The 16,708-nt window shown below is 38.9% G+C and overlaps 1 protein-coding gene across 1 annotated transcript in view; it reads left to right on the plus strand.

Annotated features, from left to right (window-relative positions):
• The window catches only part of MTM1 (myotubularin 1), a 132,974-nt gene that overhangs the window by 32,784 nt on the left and 83,482 nt on the right, over positions 1-16,708 (plus strand). Inside the window, exon 2 of the mRNA XM_037059767.1 lies at positions 252-379. Coding sequence (XP_036915662.1) covers positions 260-379 — 120 coding nt within the window. The 5' untranslated portion in view covers positions 252-259. The remainder of the gene's footprint in view (positions 1-251; positions 380-16,708) is intronic.

Genomic DNA, 16,708 nt, shown 5'->3' on the forward strand with positions numbered 1-16,708 from the left:
TGTGTCTTATTTTCTGCTAAGCTCCTCTGCCATGCATACTCAGCTAGCTGCCCTTTCCTGTTCTTCCATAGTACCCTGCACTATGCTTAGTTCTTTGTGTGTGTCATTCCCATTGGAGACTGCTATGGAAATAGGGCCTGTAAAGTGTAGTAGTATTGGTTTTCAACTGCAGTTTCTAAATATCAGGTGTTGCATATGTTTGAAAGTCTGTACAATTCAGTTGATACTGAATGTTGTCTTTCTCGATACAGTTTCCAGTATGGCTTCTGCACCAAATTCTAAATATAATACACACTCCTTGGAGAATGAATCTATTAAGAGGGTAAGTTGTATTTTCAGATTTATCCTATCTCTTTCTCTGCATGTCTCTTTTCATATTTAAACATTAGGCAGTCATTCTGAGTTTATTGAATTATTAATTATATTATCATTCACATAATTAAATACTTTAATACTTGTGGTTTTATTTATTATCTTACTGCATTCTAGAAAAGACAAGACTATCTTATATGTATCGCATGAGTTTTGTTTGTAAGTCTTTTCATGTAACTTCATTTTTTAGTACCTCTGTGTTGTTTCTATTATATTTGAAGTATAAGGCATTCCTTCCCCCTGAAATTTTTCTGAAAGAGATATTAGAAAACCATGGCTCACTGAGAAACTTGTTACACCTTCCTAAATGTTACCATTATTTACTAATTATCATAATAAAATAGTTGTATGACCAAAACAAATACAGCATTAATAGAAAATGGTTCAAAGCATTAAGGAGAAAATTGTGTAATTACAGAGAGCTTTTGGAACATATATTGAAAGTAAGGGATGGATTTAAAATAAGCTTTGTTCATGGCCCTTTCTGGATTTTGATACATATTCTTGATTATCCTCCAGAAAGGTTAATTTACACTCCCAATGGCAGTGTAGGGGGATGCAATCAAAGGGAGCAAACTGGTATTTTTTAGTTCATATTTCCCTGATTACTAACAAGCTTGGCCTTTTAAAAAAAAGAAGAAAATATAATTTTTGTCTATTTGTATTTCTTTTGTGAAGTAGCTGTTTATGTACTTTGCCTATTTGCCTTTGGGATATTTGGGAGCTTTTTTCCTATTAATTTGTAAGTGTTCTTTATATGCTATTATTAACTCTTTATATTATATATTACAAGTCTTTGTCCAAATTATTACTTTTTGTTTTTTATTGACTATATTCCCTGAGCTGTACACTATATCTCTGTGGCTTGCACATTTTATTTTATTTTTAAAATATTTTTTAGTGACATGTTCTATTTTTTTTAAAGATTTTATTTACTTATTTTGGAGAGGGGAAGGAAGGGACAAAGAGAGGGAGAGAAACATTAATGTGTGGTTGCCTCTTGCACGCACTCCTCCCACTGGGGACCTGGCCTACAACCCAGGCATGTGCCCTGACTGGGAATTGAACTGGTGACCCTTTGGTTTGCAAACCAGCACTTAACCCACTGAGCCACACCAGTCAGGGCCATATTTTATAACTGGAAGTTTGTACCTCTTATTCCTCTTCATCTAGTTTATTGTCAGCCTTTTAACTATTATATATTTATAGTATTTTACTTTGATTTCGAAAGTCACGGATTTAAAGTTTTTATGTAACCGCATCTATCAATCTTTTCCTTTTTTATTTTCTGCTTTTGGTATCATCACCAAGATTACATAAGTTTTTATTGTATTTTAGTAATGTTATGGTACATGAATCAGTTCTAAAGACAAGAGTAACTTCAAGAAGGTAATTATAAGTCCTTGTGTAACATTAAAATAAAATATATCCTGTGTTAACCCCATGTTATCCTGTGTTAATCAAACATTTTTTCCTTATTTTGTAGTTGAATTATGCTTTATTCTGACCCAGAACTTTGGTATTTGAAAGGCATACCAAATATTAAATTTGCTCATCATACTTCTTTTTAGTTAGTTAGAGGTGATGTTAAAGGACGATGGTAATTTATTTCTAGTCTTATTACTTATATAAGGTGTGTGGAGTTTGCTGCTTTTTGAGGAAGACATTCCTGGCCAGGGACATTTGTCTTGTATTCTTAGTTAAAAATGCCTCGCTTGCAAGCACTGAAACATACTGAGAATTGGCTAAGAATTTTCATTGTGTTTCTGAATAAAAAAGGTAACTATTAAAAATCTAGCAAAGCACCCCTCTTTGACAGTTTATATTTTACCTAAATATGCAATTCACGTATCTCTCATAATATTACTTTCCATTTGCATAGCCCTTGTTAATTCACAAAAGTTTGCTTGTACATTTTGTTTCACTTAATATAGTCACAAAACCCTTGTGAGGGAAGTTTTAACTAGCTTCTCACATGAAATGATTGCAGTATAACATTGGAAAACAACTAGGAGAGAAATGGTAGCTTTAAGGAGAGAGCTGAGAGAATATACATTGGGATCCCAGTGCTGAGTCATCCTCTATACTGCAGCTGCCATTGTTCTCAGGCAGACCACTCCTCTCTGAGTGGCAGGAGCGTGAGGGGAAACTGCTGCCCTGACCCCAGGAGATTCTGCCCTGGCTCTGTGGTGCTTAACCTTGACTGCTGAGTGCAGAATGACTAGATTAAAAGTTGAAGAGCACAACCACAGACAGTAGATCCCTGGCAGATGGGGGACAGAGTGGACTAGAGACGTTTGAGGAGAGACTGGGACAGAGTCTTTAGGGAGAGAACTAAGTGGCCACCGGGATCCCACTGCTGAGTAATCACCCCTATGTAGCAGCTATCCTGCTCAGGCTGACCTCTCCCCTCACACCACCAGCAGAAGCCTGAGGGAAAACAGAAGCCCAAACCCCAGGAGGGATTCTGACCCACCTATGGAGTTAAGCCTGATTGCTTAGTGTGGGGTGACTACATTAACAACTGAAGGAGAAAGCCACAGACAGCAGATCTCTGACACTCTTGGAGCAGGCTGCCTAAGGTCAGACAGGCTCATCATTTGTCATCAACAGAGGTGGATACTAGAGGATACTGAGAGGAAATCTACTCTGATCTTCTGTGTGATTAGCAATATTTCTTTCCTGCATAGCTTTTTTACATTAATTTCTTGTCCAGCAATTTTGTGCATATTAAGTCACTATACTTGATTCTATAGTTTGTCTCTCTCCTTTCTTATGACAGTCTTAATCTCTTTACACCCTGATTAATACTGGTTCATTAGCTGTTCATAGTGGGATTGTTGGGGAAAATAGTTTTGCAGATGTGGGTTTGTTCCCTGGGCCTTGTGGTTTTCCACTGGCAGCATCAGCACAACAGTGTACAAGATATGGTGGGCAGAATGACTCTCAGTCAACCAGCTGGAGGGAAGGACCTACCAAAGAGAAACCCAACAATAATCAAAACCCAATTCCATCCAGAGAGCCAGCATAAATGGCATTAAAGTTCCCAAGAGCTTCAAGTTCAGGCAATCAAAGAGACTACACCAATGAATCTCACACGTGTCCTACCATAGTTCAAACCAAAACTCAGGGAGTCAAAACAGATCAATTTAAGAAGCAGAGGCAAAAAAGAAGAGTCCCCCCCAACACACAAAGGGAAGACAAAGAAACAAACACTGAACAAAAAGAAAAGAGGAATCCTCAGAAAGAATGCTAAGTGAAATAGAGATAACTCAACTATCAGATACTGAGTTCAAAACAATCAATAAAAGGAAAGAAGACTCAGAAAGAATGAAGTGTTAAGATAACTACAGGACAACATGAAATGTAATATAATCCATAGAATAGGGATACCACAAGGAGAAGAAGAACGAGGGATAGAAAACGTGTTTGAAAAACTAATGATGGAAAACTTCCCTAATTTTATGAGGGAAAACATCACACAAATCCAGCAAGCATAGAAGATCCCAAGGAAGACGAACCCAAAGAGGCACACTCCAAGACACGTAAACTAAGATGGCAAACTTCCAAGACAGAGAATCTTAAAGGCAGCAAGGGAGCCTCGATAAGGCTACCAGCTCACTTCTCGATGGAAATGCTACAAGCCAGAAGGGAATGGCAAGAAATATTCCAAATAATGAAAAGCAAAGTCATATAATCAACACTAGTCTATCCAGCAAGGCCAGCAATTAAAAAGGAAGGTGAAATAAGGAGTTTCCCAGACAAAAGAAGGTGGAAAGAAGACACCTCCACCAAACCAGCACTGCAAGAGATGATAAAGGGACTGCTTTATAAAAGGAAGAAAAAGAGAGAGGGGAACACAGGTATGGAGGGACTAAAATAGCAATGAATAAGTACCTACAAATAATAAACTTAAACCTAAATGGATTAAATGCTCCAATCAAAAGACACAGGGTAGATGAATGGAGAAGAAAACATGACCCACACATATGTTGCCTACAAGAGACTCATCTCAGAACAAAAGACCTTCATAGACTGAAAGTGAAAGGTTGGGAGAAAAATATTCCAAGCAAATGGACAGAAAAGAGAAAGCCAGGCAAGCCATACTTTTATCAGAGAAAGTAGACTTCAAAACAAAGGCCATAAAAAGATACACAAAGGGACACTTTGTAATACTCAGGGTAAGAATCCATCAAGAAGACAGAAACATTGTAAACATATATGCCCCCAACATAGGAGCACACAAATATATAAGGAAAAACTTTGGAGTACTTCTAGAAAGATTCAGAGAACAACACACTTATTCTAGGGGATTTTAACACTCCATTGTCAAAAATGGATAGATCTTCTAAACAAAATATCAATAAGGATATTGCAGCATTGAACAATGGGCTTAACTGATATATAGAGAGCCTTTCATCCCAAAGAAGCAAAATACACATTCTTTTCAAGTGCACATGGAACATTTTCAAAGATAGATCACATAATAAGACACAAAACAAGCTTGAATAAATTCAAGAAAATTGAGATCACGTCAAGCATGTTCTCAGACTACAAGGTTCTGAAACTAGAAACCACCCTCAAGGGAAAAACTCAAAAACACTCAAGTTTGTGGAGATTGAATACCATGCTATTAAACAATAAATACATTAAGAATGAGATCAGGGAAGAAATAAAAAATTTCTAGAAACAAATGAAAATTAACCCACAATGGTGGAAAAGTTATGGGTCACAACAAAGGCAGTCCTGAGAGGGAAGTTAATAGGGATGCATGCCTACCTAGAACACATAGAAGCATTTCAAATAAACAACCTAACCCTACATCTGAAAGAACTGGAAGAACAACCTACAAAGCCCAAAGCATGTAGAAGGAAGGAAATAACCAAGATCAAAGCAGAATTAAATGACATAGAGACTAAAAGCACAATTCTAAGGATCAATAAATCCAGAACCTGGTCCTTTGAAAAGATAAACAAAATTGAGAAGCCTTTGAGCTGACCATCAAGACAAAAAGAGAGAGGACCCAAATAAACAATATCAGAAATGAAAGAGGAGAGATTATAAATGGTACCACAGTATACAAAGGATTGTAAGAAATTAGTATAAAGAACTATATGCCAACAAATTTAAAAACATAGGTGAAATGGACAAATTTCTAGAAAAATACAATCTTCCAAATCTGATTGAAGAAGAAGCAGGAAGCCTGAACAGACCAAAAACAGCTAACGAAGTAAAAAAAGTAATAAAAAAACCCTCCCAACACACAGAAGCCCTAGACAGGATGGTTTCACAGGAGAATTTTACAAAACATTTAAGGAACAGCTAACCCATATCCTTCTCAAACTATTCCAAAAAATCCAAGAAAAAGGAAGACTCCCAACCTTTTTTATGAAGCTACCATCAACCTAGTCCCAAATCCAGATAAAGACACAGCAGAGAAAGAAAACTAAAGGCCAATATTGCTGATGAACATAAGATACTAAAATCCTCAACTAAATATTGGCAAACACATCCAGCAGTACAGTAAAATGATCATATATCGTGACCAAGTAGGGTTCATCCCAGGGACACAAGGATGGTACATTATTTGCAAATCAATAAATGTAATATATCACATGAGCAAAAGGAAAGACAAAAATCACATGATCATGATCATAGCAACAGATGTGGGAAAAGCATTTGATAAGGTACAGCACCCATTTATGATAAAAACACTCTACAAAGTGGGAGTAGAGGGAGCATCCTCAACATGATAAAGGCCATATAGGAGAAACCTACAGCCAACATCATACTCAACAGACAAACATTAAAAGCTCTCCCACTAAGATTAGGAAGAAGACAACAGTGTCCACGTCTACCACTTGTATTCAACATAGCATTGAAAGTCCTAGCCACAGCAATCAAACAAGGAAAAGAAATGAAAAGCATCCAAATGGGAAAGGAGGAAGTAAAACTGTCACTGTTTGCAGATGATATGATAGTGTATGTAGAAAACCCTACAGACTCCACCAAGAAAACTACTCGACCTAATAAACAAATTTGGCAAAACAGCAGGATTCAAAGTCAATATTCAGGAATTGAAGGCATTTTTGTACAGAAATATCAGAAAGAGAAATCTGGGGGAAAAATCCCACTTGCTATAGCAAAAAGAAAAATAAAGCACCTAGGAATAAACCTTACCAAGGAGGTGAAAGACCTGTACTCAGAAAACTTCACAACACTGAAGAAAGAAATTAAGGAAGACACAAATAAGTGGAAGCACATACCGTGTTCACGGATTGGAACAATTAACATCATTAAAATATCTTTACTACACAAAGCAATTTATACATGCAACATAATCCCTATTTAAATACCACTAACATATTTCACAGATACAGAACAAACATTTCAAAAATTTGTATGGAACCATAAACAACCCCAAGTTGCCACAGCAATTTTGAGAAAGAAGAAAGGAGGAGGGATCACAATACTGAATATGAAGCTACTACAAGGCCACGTTAATCAAAACAGTCTGGTACTGGCATAAGAACAGACACATAGTTCAGTGGGCAGAACAGAGAGCCCAGATAAACCCAAGTCTCTATGGTCAATTGATATTCAACAAAGGGAAAGAAGCATAAAATGGAGTAAAAATAGCCTTTTCAACAAACAGTGCTGAGAGATCTGAACAGCTACATGCAAAAAAATGAAACTTGGTCACTAACTTACACTATACACAAAAATAAATTCAAGGTGGATAAACCACACACACACACACACACACACACACACGTGTGTGTGTGTGTGTGTGATAGCACCATAAAAGTCCTAGAGGAACACCNATAGAAGATGAAAAATCGCTACTGGAGATATGGAATTGGAAAGCAACTGACAAGAGAGGCTAAGGACGGAACTCTGGGGAAGTAAGAATGTATGAAGGGAAAAAACAAAATGCAATAAAGGCAAGAGGCAGAAAAAATTAGAAGAGTCAAGAATGCATGGAGAAAATTACAAAGGAAAGAAGTGCTAATCAACAATACCCACAGCAGCACAGAAATTAAAAAATTGAGGAATCAACCAAGACCACTAGAACTGAGCAGTAAAAGAGTACTTTCAATAGAGAACAAAGACTACAAGAAGTAAAGGAGCTAACAGATTGAAAGTGGAAGCAGCATGTGCAAACAATTTTTTAAAACAAGTCTGACAAAGAAGGGGAAGAAGGGGAGTAGTATTAGGGCGTAGAAGGGATGCAAGAAGGTATTTTAAAATAAAGAGACTGGAGCAGGTCTGTAGGGTAGGCAGCAGGGGAGGAGACAATGAAAACCACAAATGTAAAAACCACAAGAGTAACAGGGTATTAAGGCTCCACAAGAGACAAAAGGAGAAAAGAGAAATAGGGTTAAGAAGACCAAATAAACAAATCACAAATAAAAGAAAAGAGATAACAACTGACACCACAGAAATACAACAGACTGTAAGAAATTACTAAGAACAACTATATGCCAACAAATTTGAAAACCTGGAAGAAATGAACAAATTTCTAGAAAAATATAATCTCCTAAAACTGAAAGAGGCAGCAACAGAAAGCCTGAACAGACCAATAACAGCTAACAAAGTCAAAAAGTAATAAAAAAAAGAACTCCCAACACACTGAAGCCCTGGACAGGATGGTTTCAGAGGAGAATTTTACAAAACATTTAAGGAACAGCTAACCCATATCCTTCTCAAACTATTCCAAAAAATCCAAGAAAAGGAAAGACTCCCAACCTTTTCTATGAAGCTACCATCAACCTAGTCCCAAATCCAGATAAAGACACAGCAGAGAAAGAAAACTAAAGGCCAATATTGCTGATGAACATAGATGCTAAAATCCTCAACTAAATATTGGCAAACACATCCAGCAGTACAGCAAAATGATCATATATCGTGACCAAGTGGGGTTCATCCCAGGGACACAAGGATGGTACATTATTTGCAAACCAATAAATGTAATATATCACATGAACAAAAGGAAAGACAAAAATCACATGATCATGATCATAGCAACAGATGTGGGAAAAGCATTTGATAAGGTACAGCACCCATTTATGATAAAAACACTCTACAAAGTGAGAGTAGAGGGAGCATCCTCAACATGATAAAGGCCATATAGGAGAAACCTACAGCCAACATCAGACTCAACAGACAAACATTAAAAGCTTTCCCACTAAGATTAGGAAGAAGACAACAGTGTCCACGTCTACCACTTCTATTCAACATAGCATTGAAAGTCCTAGCCACAGCAATCAAACAAGGAAAAGAAATGAAAAGCATCCAAATGGGAAAGGAGGAAGTAAAACTGTCACTGTTTGCAGATGATATGATAGTGTATGTAGAAAACCCTACAGACTCCACCAAGAAAACTACTCGACCTAATAAACAAATTTGGCAAAACAGCAGGATTCAAAGTCAATATTCAGGAATTGAAGGCATTTTTGTACACCAACAGTGAAATATCAGAAAGAGAAATCTGGGAAAAAAAATCCCACTTGCTATAGCAAAAAAAAAAAAAAAACCACCTAGGAATAAACCTTACCAAAGAGGTGAAAGACCTGTACTCAGAAAACTTCACAACACTGAAGAAAGAAATTAAGGAAGACACAAATAAGTGGAAGCACATACCGTGTTCACGGATTGGAACAATTAACATATTAAAATATCTTTACTACACAAAGCAATTTATACATGGCAACGTAATCCCTATTTAAATACCACTAACATATTTCACAGATATAGAACAAACATTTCAAAAATTTGTATGGAACCATAAACAACCCCAAGTTGCCACAGCAATTTTGAGAAAGAACAAAGGAGGAGGGATCACAATACTGAATATGAAGCTATTACAAGGCCACGTTAATCAAAACAGTCTGGTACTGGCATAAGAACAGACACATAGTTCAGTAGGACAGAACAGAGAGCCCAGATAAACCCAAGTCTCTATGGTCAATTGATATTCAACAAAGGGAAAGAAGCATAAAATGGAGTAAAAATAGCCTTTTCAACAAACAGTGCTGAGAGATCTGAACAGCTACATGCAAAAAAATGAAACTTGGTCACTAACTTACACTATACACAAAAATAAATTCAAGGTGGATAAACCACACACACACACACACACACACACACACGTGTGTGTGTGTGTGTGTGATAGCACCATAAAAGTCCTAGAGGAACACCCAGGCAGGAAAATCTCAGATATCCCACACAGCAACATTTTCACTGATATATCCCCTAGAGCCAGGGACATAAAGGAACAAATAAAACAAATGGGATCTCATCAAATTAAAAAGCTTCTGAAAACAGCATTAAAGTGAAAAGAGAACCAACCGTATGGGAAAATATATTTGCAAATGAGACCTTGGACAAGGGTTTGATCTCTAAAATATATAAAGAATTCACACAACTCCACTCCAGGAAGAAAAAACAACCCAATTAGAAAACCGGCAAAGGACCTGAACAGACACGTCTTCAAGGAAGACATACAGAGGGCCCAGAGACATATGAAAAGATGTTCAGCATCACTAGCCATCCAAGAGATGCAAATTTAACCATAATATGATACCACTTCACACTGGTCAGAATGGCCATTATTACCAAATCAACAAACAACAAGTGTTGGAGAGGTTGTGGAGAAAAGGAAACCCTAGTGCACTGTTGGTGGGAATGCAGACTGGTACAGCCACTGTGGAAAACAGTACAGAATTTCCTCAAAAAACCAAAAATGGAACTGTCTTTTGACCCAGCAATACCACTATTGAGATTATACCCTAAGAATCCTGAAACCCCAATTCAAAAGAATCTATGTACCCCAATGTTCACAGCAGCACAATTTACAATAGCCAAGTGCTGGAAGCAACCTAAGTAAGTGCCCATCAGTAAATGAATGGATCAAAAATCTACGGTACATTTTACACGATGGAATGCTATGCAGAAGGAAGGGAAAGGAAGGGAAAGAGAAAGGGGAGGGGAGGGGAGGGGAGGGGAGGGAGAAAAGAGGAAAGGAAAGGAAAGGGAAAGGGAAAAGGGAAGAGGGAAAGGGAAAAGGGAAAAGGGAAGGAAAGAAAAGAAAAGAAAGAAAAAAAGAAAGAGCCCTTACCCTTTGCAACAGCATGGATGGAACTGGAGAGCATTATGCTAAGTGAAATAAGACAGGTGGTGAAAGACAAATACCCTATGATCTCACCTATAAGTGGAATCTAATCAATAAAACAAACAAGCAAGCAAAATATAACCAGAGACACTAAAATAAAGAACAAACTGACAGTAACCAGAGGGTGGCAGGGAGGGAAAATGGAGGAAAATAGGGGGAGGGTCATCAAGGAACATGTATAAAGTATACATAGACAAAGCCAAAGGGGGTGGGTTTGAGGGTGGGAGGTGGGCATGGGGGGGTGAAAATGAAGACAACTGTACTTGAACAACAATAAAGAAAAGGCTCAAGCCCTGGCTGGTGTAGCTCAGTGGATTGAGCTCGGGCCTGCGAATCAAAGGATCACAGTTCCATTCCCAGTCAGGGCACATGCCTGGGTTGCAGGCCAGTTCCCAGAAGGGGACTCGTGAGAGGCAACCATACATTGATATTTCTCTCCTTCTCTCCTTCCTTTCCCCTCTAAAGATAAATAAATAAATCTTAAAAAAAAAAAAAAAGAAAAGAAAAGGCTCAAGTAGAGGGATTCACTTTGGACAAGAAGTTGTGTAGTTCATTCCTCTCAGATGGGAGAGCAGGAGGAAAGGAAGGGTGAAAACAGACACACACTATCAGGTGATGAGAAGGGAATTTATAGGAAGTCAATAAGGATGACTTTTAACTTATGAATATAGCAAGAGATGAGATCAACTAAAGAACAGGGAGGGTTTGTCACTGATGCAATGGAGTATGTAATTAGAATTCAAGATTAAAAGAATTGCCAAAGCAGTGATGAGACCCTTTCTGAATCCTAAAAGCCTCAACTTGTAGTGGAAATAATTAATTAAATCCACTATGTGACTTTTGACAGCAGGGCTCAGGAGCTCCCAGAGACTCACGTTTGGGGATAAGCAAATTGGGATCCCCTAGGACAAGAGGACCTAGGGGATTAGCATGAATTGTTTTAAACTAAAAAAACAGCATTCATTTTGCCACAGCAAGATAAGATGATTTAAGACTGAAGCGTAAAATACCTATAGTGTGGATCCCGTGTTCCTTCCCACTGATGTTCTTACCTACGGATACACTAGGATATTTTATTATTCCAGTCTTTTAAAAATTATTTCACCTCCTTTAAAGAAAAGAGGTACCAAATCCACTAGACAGAAGAACCAAAGAAAAGGAACAATCTTGTAAAGTTTCCAATGTATTTTCCTGAAAAGAAAAATACTACAGGAATCCTCTTTGTTCATACTTGTAATAAAGAGGTGGGGCCTTCCCTTTGGGAAAAAATTCAGGTCTGGCTTTGAAACGTCCACAATGGAATGTAAACTTTGCCTCCCCTCTGGGTGGTATTCAGGGCTTACAGTTGAAACTGCAGCCAATTAGAGAGATCATGGAATCTAAGTGCTGCCACACTTGTTAGATGCCCAGCTCTTACGTGGCATCTGTCTAAAGCTCATCTCATAACCAGATATTTGAGAGAGTCTAATGGACATGCAGGCTATCCAGTCATCTTGATTCTTCAAGACCTGCCTCTGCACTGGTAAACCATCAAAAAGCAAAGTAAACAGACTTGTTCTTCTGGTCCCTTACAGAAATACCTTTGCTGAATAAGAGTTAGTATGTGGCCCTGGCTGACATAGCTCAGTGGACTGAGTGCTGGAATGTGAGGCAAAGAGTACCTGGTTCAATTTTCAGTCAGGGCACATGCCTGGGTGGTGGGCCTGGTCCCCAGTAGGGGCACACAAGAGGCAACCACACATTGCTGTTTTGCTCCCTCTCTTTCTCCCTCCCTCCCCTTCTCTATAAAAATAAAGAAATAAAATCCTTAAAAAAAGTTAATGTGTGTTCTGTCTTTATAGAGGGCCTTGAACAGTATTCAAGAATCTTTGGGTGATACTCTGCCTGAAGAATTGAATCACTATGTTCCTATCTTTTAGGGAAAACCCTAACTACAAGTGTGTCCTTGAATTTAATCCAGGAAGAATGTACTGTTTCTGAGTTATCACTGGAAAATGAAAACTGTATATACAACACTTATCTTATCAGCAGTCCTAATTCTAGAACCAAATTATACTGCCAAGGGCTGTAAACTACTTATTTGGAAGGCTTAAAAGCCTCCATTCCTTTAGCTTCCTATACATCCCCTACATTCCATTCCATTTTTAAAAGAGGCATATGGAATGACCAAGAGTGAGAGTTACTAACTTTTGGATGGAGATTACCTTTGAAGGGAAGGTGGGATGGGATTTCTTCAGCTGGGTAATAGATCCACAGGTGGCTATATTATCCTTTATAAACTGTTTTAAATATTTCAAAATAATTTTTCAAAGTATATGTGTGGGGTAGGGTGATGAATGACATTCTAGGTGCAGAAAATGGACTGAAGGAAAGTCCAGAGGGGAGAAAGCATAGGGATTGTTTAGGGAACAAGCTTGATCAAGAGTGTGGGATGGAATTGAAAGATCTGCTAGAGGTGAATTATAGAGGGTAGAGAGAGGAGTGGGGAATGGGAAGGCAATGAGGCTGCATACACATTACATGGTATGACATATCAGATGTGTACTTCAGGAAAGGAAGTCAGGTTATGACATGGTATGATGAATTAGGGTAGGTGAGTTAGGTGCGGGTTACAGAAGACTGTAAATACTTGGCTAAAGAATCTGAATTGGGGGGGGGGGGATGAGCCATTCAGAGTTTCTGAGGGGAGACACAAGATGGTGGCAGAGTAGGTGGAAGCTACACTAACCTCCTCGCAGGACAAAACTAGAATTACAAATAAATTATAGAAAAATCACCCCAATTAACCAAATGAACTCTAGCAGGAGAGAAGCTTTATAACCAAGGACAGAGAGTTACTGAGCCAGAGGTATGCTAAGATTGTGAGAATGTCTTCAGGAGCTAGCAAGAAAGGAGTGGGAGAAGTTACTGCACTGGCTTGGGAGATTGGGGCTGGTGATAAGACCTTGGACAGGGGTGGGACAACAGGACTAGAAATAACTGAGAAAATGTGACGGATGCAGAGGTTAGAGAAGTGACCGACTCCAAGGGCAACTAGAAGATAAGTAGCCCCATCAAGAGAAACAAGAAGGCCAAAAGAGCTGAATTGAAGCAGGGAGAAAAGAGCTGAACAATTTCAGTTTGGCCATGTGTCGGGGCTGCCAAGAGGAAAACTGAGGGATCTCCAGCAAGTAGTAAGAAATGAGAAACTGGGGACAGAAGAAGGTCAGTACTAGAAAACAAAGCCAAGGGTGGGGTGGGGGGCACAGGAGGATTAGGGAATGTACTAGGCAGCAGCACCTCTTAGCCTGTCAGCTGTTGTCACATGGGATAAGAATGTATGGGAAAAGCCTTGGTAAATTCAAGGAGCTTTGTTAACATGTGGTGTTATCTACAGAGAAGTGAATGAAGCCAGGGAGTAGATGAAGCCATGGGGCAAAGTCTGAATAGGGAGAAGTGCGATGAGGACTGGGAGCTGGCAAATCTTCTACCAGGAGGTAGAAGGAAGAGCAAGAGAGACCAATCAGACTGGCATCACCACAGAATCTGTTCTACCCAGGCTCCCAGTGCCTCCTAATGGCCACCTTCCACAGTCTCAGTTCATCCTTTTTGTTTGTTGTTTAAATCATGCAATGTTTTGCACCATGCTCCACTCTCTTACTTCTTGAGATTTTTCTCTTCTACCAGCTTCCACCAAAGCCTTCTCTCAGATTTTCTATTACTGCTTCTTTCTTTTCTCCAGTGACTCTTCTCTCCACATTATGGAAAAACGTTCATGTCCCAGAGGGTTCTCCACCCAGCCCATGTCTCTTCATGAGTAATCTTGGGCATGTACATTTTTTAAACCAATACTTATATGCTAATAACTTCAGAAGTTTTAGAGTCACATTTCCGACTGCTTCTGATCTATTTCCACCTGGTAGTTATACTGCTGTAAATCCACACATATTCAGGCTTATTTTCCCCAGGGTTTGTCTCCAACATATTCCTTCTCCTATAATATCTACTTCAGTGACTGGGAGCAGCTTCAATCATTTACGGAAAAACAAAAACAAAAACAAAAACAAACAAAAAACCACCACGGGAATCATTCTTGACTTGAGTCTTTTCTTCAACTCCCATCTCCAATGACCACATGAATCCTCCTGAATGTGTTGTGGCTGTTCCCCCCTTTCTATTGCAACTATGGCTGTATTAGGCACATACTGCTTACCTGGAAAACTAAAATAACGTCCTGCCTCCAGTCTCTCTCTCCCTAATCCACCATACATGCTGCAACATGACTTCTCTTCCTAAAATACACATCTGATATGTCATTCTCCATGTATTGTGTATACAGCCTCATTGCCTCCCATTCCCCACTCCTCCCTCCACCCTCTGTATTCCAGCTCCAACAGATCACTAAGCCATTTCCACATTATATGGTGTTTTTCCATATTGTTATACATGTGATACAAAAACTCTCTACCTGATAAGCTCCTCCCGCTTTCCCTCCAGTGCAGGAAATTGTTACCATTCTTCAAGACTCAGTTCAAATATTACCTCCTCTATAAAGCATTCTATGGCTCATCACATGGTTCATTATCCTCTACCTGTAACCTCATAGTATTATGCAACTACTGTAGTCTTTGCCATGTTAACCATGATTATTCATCTCCATATCATTCATCTAGTATGGTGTTAGGTTCGCCACAGGGCTCAATGAAAGTTTCTGGAATAAAGATATGAAAACATGAATGAACAAAGGGTCAATTTGTCTTTATTATTCGCCATTGTGCCTGAACCCAAAATGTTCCTGGAAGGGAATCTGGAAGCACTCTTCTGAGTATTACATGCCTAAAGTGGCCACTACTAAAGTCACAAGATCAACTTCAAGGCAAATTATTGAGCACCCTTAAGATTAAAAGGTGGTTATGAGTCTTCGAGATGTGGTCAAACCACAGTTGACAAGGCCTGTTCCCTCCCGAGTTCACTCATCGAATACACTTGTACTGAGCACTTACCACCTACGAGACACTGTGCTAAATAGGCATAGGGGACCAAAAGGACTCACCAGTAGTTATGGCCACAAGCAAAGCAGCACATAAGACAGAATTCCTTCATTCAGCTCAGCCTGATTGAGCACCTTTATGTGCCACGCTCTGTTCTATGTGCTGAGGGCACAGTAATAAAAGGATAGACAAGCACCTCTGCCCTCAGACAGATAAGGAACAAAAGCAGTGAAATATATAAAATAGGAGATAGTGGCAAGAGCTTAGGAGAAACAAATAAACATGAATGAGAGAGAGGAAGTGTTGGGAAAGGATATAACAAGTTTAGGTAGGGTGGCCGGGGAAGGTTTTATAACAAGTGTTAACACGGAGATGTGAAAATAGGGCGGTGGGGACACAAAGAGGGAATTATTTCTTCAAAGGTAGCTGGAGAAGGCTTCACAGAGGACAGGATTTTTGAGGTGGGTTTTGAAGGATGAATAGCGTGCCAACAAGAGTTTTGGAACTGAGAGGTACGTCAACCAGCCTAGGTCTAAGGTGGATCACTTTGGAGGACGCCTGTAGGCCATAATGGTGGGGTTAAACCATGAAGGGGGGCCAGGTAGAAGGCTAATGTAACAATCTAAGGAAACAACCACTGTGCTTGGACAGCTGACTCCGAGTAAGACTTCACACTTTCCATATCTGAAACAAACTGGTGTCCACTTCAAAATGCCAATGAAATGATAACTCTTTGTCAAACACACATAAAAATTTCACATTTTGTTCCAGAATCTACAATTGATGCTCTTATTTAGGACTTTAAGTACTATGGTGACTATGCTTTTAGGCTTCTATATAACCACTTAAATGGCTTTCTTTAGATGTTTTCTGCCATTAGCGGCTTGCTTTTACACTTGGACTAACTGCTGTGGTCAATCAGTCAAAATGTTTATGAAAAGCTTAGTGGAAGAAGAAAAAAGTTAGAAGTTAGTGTCAAATGGGCATTTTATTCACCCATTTAGCACTAATACCCACCTTCTAGGGTGCCATATGGAAACAAAATAAAGCTTGCTAAATGTTTTCCGAATTACATGCTCCCTCTAAGTGGAAGTGGGGGGGAAGCATGCCTAATTCCATCCACTGTCCAAATACCCCAAGTACTAAAATGTTTTGAGGTATTTCCTTCTGGACTCTATCTACAGGTAGTTTT

This window comes from Sturnira hondurensis, unplaced genomic scaffold (genome assembly GCF_014824575.4).
Source record: "Sturnira hondurensis isolate 20B ecotype Veracruz unplaced genomic scaffold, ASM1482457v3 Scaffold0011291, whole genome shotgun sequence".
NCBI lineage: Eukaryota > Metazoa > Chordata > Mammalia > Chiroptera > Phyllostomidae > Sturnira > Sturnira hondurensis.